Below are 4,139 nucleotides of genomic sequence, written 5' to 3'. Positions count from 1 at the left end.
AAGGGGTGTAGGGAAAATCTGCTTTGGGCACATGACATTTAATCTGAGAACTAATAATGAAAAGGAGCCAGAATCAGGTCAAGTTGTGAAAAATCCTTCTGGGCAGAAGGAATGGCAAGTGCAAATACTCTTCCGCAGGAGTAGGCTTGCTGCACCTGAGGGTCCAAATGAAGACTATTGAGGACATAGCAGAGAGAATGAGAGGGTCAGAGGGGTCGCTAGGCCTTGGTAAATTTGGTTCTTATCCTAGCTGTGATTGGAAACAATGGAATAATTTTATGGGTGTAATATGATCTCATTTACATTATTATTTTTTTTTTTTAAATTAACTGGGAAAATTTTAATTAATAAGCATCAAATGTACTTTACATCGATAACTGCAATACTGAAACTGAGACATTTTAAGTATTTTTCTCAGAAAACGTTAGTGATTTTCTTTTTTCCTGGGAAACATGGAGATTCAACTATGAGCGTTAATGTAGCCAGTCTAGGTCATAGTAGTTTTAGTCAATGCTACTATAGGAATAGGTGTTCACATTTCATGTCTACAATAAGGTAGACTGTGAGCTTCTTGTATCGCAAAATTTTAGCAAAAATCCCAAGAGATAATTGAAAGGAATGTCAAATTTTTGAAGTGCAAACTCATAAACTCTACATTGGGATCACTTTTTTGCTTGAAGTGCATCTGACTTGAGAATACAGGCAATTTTTCTTTCCTAATTCCTTGGAAAAAATATTTCTGCAATAAGTCTAGTATCTTCTTTACTATGACTGCGTTGTTGTTAAGAAAAATTATCAGCTCTGTGGTTAGTTTCCCACAGTTGATAAAAATCTATCAAAAACATAATTTACGAGGAAAAAAGTTGTTTTATAAAGGCTGCAGGAACAGGAAAGAAATAGCACTTCTTATTTGTATAAGCACAAACACTTAAAGCTAGTCATACTGCAGGTAAATCCAATACAGTATTCAAAAGTTCTATAAAAATGAACAAAAGATATACATTTACTTCCATTGTTCCAATAGTCAAATGTTAGATCTGCATGAGAGTTGCACTGTAGCAGTTTGCTGGTCCAATTTAAGAGTCTGAAGTCCTTTTCGTGTATTTGGCCCAATGATGTCCACATCCCAGATAAATTCAGTTCAAAAAATTGAAATTAGGGCAAAGACTCCGTATAACAAAGCACAAGGATATGCTATTAGAAGTTGCTGTCCTTCCATGGCTAATGCAGAAATGAAAATTTTGGAAGCAGAAAAACTACACCATCCAATGATTCCAACAGTGAGAAGGACTCCTACCATTCCTTGCAACGAAAATATCACTGCAAAGCTGGAAAGTAGGATCATGGGAAGAAGACAATATCCAAGGACACTTGCCACACAACCAAATGAAACACCTGTCATACTCATTAAGTTTAATAAACAAAACATTCCTAGACATCCAATTGCACTGATCCCATATACATAGCCAAACTGGATCTTGCCAGCCAGTAACAAAGTGGCTCCAAAGGCAAGGCAAAAAACCATGGGTCCGGCCAAATCAGTCTCATTCATGATGCTGCCATCTGCTACTTTTAATGGATGTAACACTGTTAGTGTTTTTTGCCAGATGTGGTCAAAATTGATACCTAATTCTTCTAATAAAGGTGGCTCATCCTCAAAGTTGGTTCCATAAAAGGGCTGGGGAGTGGCTGGAGTGTACGTCTGAGCAGGCTGGAAAATCTGCCCGGTGTACGGCTGTTGTGGGTGCATCATGTCCGGAGGGACAAACTGCCCTTGCTGTGAGTAGTCATAGCCAGGATACGGTTTGCTGTAGGGTCCTCCGCTTCCTCCATAATCGTACGACTGCTGGGACTGGTCGTCGATGCTGTAACTTGTCTGGTAGAAGTCCGTGTTCAGGTTGTCAAAGCCTGACATTGCAAACGGTCAAAAGCAAAGGCGGTGGCAGTAGCTCCGGCAGCCTCATTTACATTATTAAAAGGTCATTCTGGCTGCTCTCTGGCAAATGGTCTCTAAGGGAGCAAGAGGGGGAAGGACAGGAAGATCGGTGAAGATTTAGTAGCAGTCCAGATATGATGTGATGTCAGCAGTCGGAGTGGCAAGGGATGGGTGAGCTCTGGACACACTGTGGAGGAAGAGCTCATGGGGCTTGCTGCTGAACTGGATTTAGGGAGGAAAAGAGGAATCAGAGATATTTGCCTTTCAACATTGTTTTTGCTTTGGGGGGAATCTTACTAATGTACTAACTTTTTGTTTTTTTATTATTAGTTTCATGTGTACAAAACAATGTAATAGTTAGACATTTATACCCCTCACAAAGTGATAACCCTCCTCCCCCAATCTACTATCCCTCTGACATCGCACACAGCCATTACATTTCCACTGTCTCTATTCCTTATGCTGTACTCCGCTTCTTGTGAATATATATATATATATATATATACATATATATATATATAACTAATGTGTTAACTTTTTAAATGCACAGTTGTCCCCTGGTATCTATTGGAAGTATTCATTGTTTTTGCTTTGGGGGGAATCTTACTAATGTACTAACTTTTTAAATGTACTGTCGTCTCTCAGTATCTATGAGGGACTTGTTCCAGGACCCCCATCACTTGGATACCAAAATCTGCGGATGCTCAAGTCCCTTACATAAAATGGTGTAAAACAATGCATACAGTTGGCCCTCCACATCTGTGGATTTTCAACTATGAATCCAAAATACTGTTTTCTATCCGAGGTTGGTTGAATCCCCAGATGTGGAACCCACAGATATGGGGGGCTGACTGTATTTATTTATAACAAATTTTTCAGAGTTAGAACTTGTGCTCTGAATAATTTTGGGAGTTGTTCAATGTTGGATTTGTTCGTTTAATGAATCAAATTGCTGCAAAGATCTCATCAACTAAACAACTTACCTTGTTGACATCTTCATTTCTTCAAAACAGAGGACAAGAAATAGAACAATATTTTGACTTAAACAACCTATTGTATTTTGCCACGTATAATGCACACTTTTTTGCCCAAACATCTGAGGGAAAAATAAGGATGTGCATTATACATGGGTAGTACTAATTCTATTTCCCTGAAAGTTTGGGCAAAAAACGTGGGTGTGCATTATACGTGGCAAAATACGGTATTTTGTATTCAGGCACAAGCCTGGGTTTTGGAAAATAATGAATCTAATTCTGTGGAACCATTGATAGCTTGTTCCAGTTTTTAGGAGGCTTTTTCTCCTGAAACGTTTATTACTCTTTTGATGTTAAGAAAAAGATCACTGTAGTCACCACATCTGGCAGCAGCACATTTTCCACATCAGTTTTCAGTGCTTTCTTTGAACTGGAAATTCAATCATTGATGGTTTTCTGCGTCTCAGGGCTTCCTTTGTTTGACATGCTGTTTTATTTGTATTTGTGATCACTTGGGCAGGAAGCTGCCCATGAGTGAGTGTGTGTGAATGTGCACTCACTAGGGCACATATAGGAAGGAGAGAAAGACAGGGAGAGGAGAGGCAGACAGGCGCAGAGGGAGAAACAGAGCCAGGTGGAGAGAAGCAGGGCAGGGACGGGGCAGAAAGCTAGAGAAACCCGGGAAATGAGTGCGAAGGAGTCATGTTTCATCTGATTCCCAGGTTGTAAAACCCGCTGCAGAAGAAACGCTGCGGCATTCATATTTCTGAGACAGGTTAGTTAGTATGACATCAGGCAGTCAGGAATTCCCTGGTGGACTGAGCAAAAAGGAAACACTGACCAATAACAAAACACTGGACTTTTTTTTTAAGTTTTCCAGATAACACACTCTTCACAAAACAGAAGCATTAATCATGCCCCAAGGCAGCAAAGACACTTCAAAAGGACATTTCGAACCCCCACTGCCCTCCACTCCCCCACGCCCCCCTACCCCCTGCTAAGCAACAGAATGAATTTAATAAACACCTTAACAGTAAGCACCAACACACCAGCATTCCAATATTCCCCTCCCAGGTACAAATAGAAAAATAAAAGTAAAAGCCTTTTGCTTTAGCTAGTGGGCTTCCCAGTTTCGGGTACCCACTCCTGCTCGGGAGCTGTAATCTTTCTCCTGCTTTTAATAAACTATCTTCCTTTGCAACTCTTTACCTTTCCCTGGCCATGTGTGC

General features: G+C 40.2%; 1 protein-coding gene across 1 annotated transcript; it reads right to left on the bottom strand.

Annotated features, from left to right (window-relative positions):
- Positions 1-328: 328 nt before the first annotated feature.
- On the bottom strand, positions 329-1,957 carry LOC308492428 (protein YIPF5). Its single transcript, XM_081037404.1, has one exon. It carries the CDS (start codon positions 1,913-1,915, stop codon positions 1,142-1,144), a length of 774 nt encoding a protein of 257 aa, XP_080893530.1. The 5' UTR covers positions 1,916-1,957; the 3' UTR covers positions 329-1,141.
- Between the last annotated feature and the right edge of the window lie 2,182 nt (positions 1,958-4,139).

This window comes from Rhinolophus hipposideros (assembly GCF_964194185.1).
Source record: "Rhinolophus hipposideros genome assembly, chromosome: 24".
Classification (NCBI taxonomy): Eukaryota; Metazoa; Chordata; class Mammalia; order Chiroptera; family Rhinolophidae; genus Rhinolophus; species Rhinolophus hipposideros.
Note: the sequence above shows the minus strand (reverse complement) of the source record. Positions and strands in the feature narration are given on the sequence as shown.

What these genes read in the sequence shown, in the direction of transcription:
- LOC308492428 (XM_081037404.1), bottom strand. Translation starts at nt 1,915, where the DNA reads ATGTCAGGCTTTGACAACCTGAACACGGACTTCTACCAGACAAGTTAC.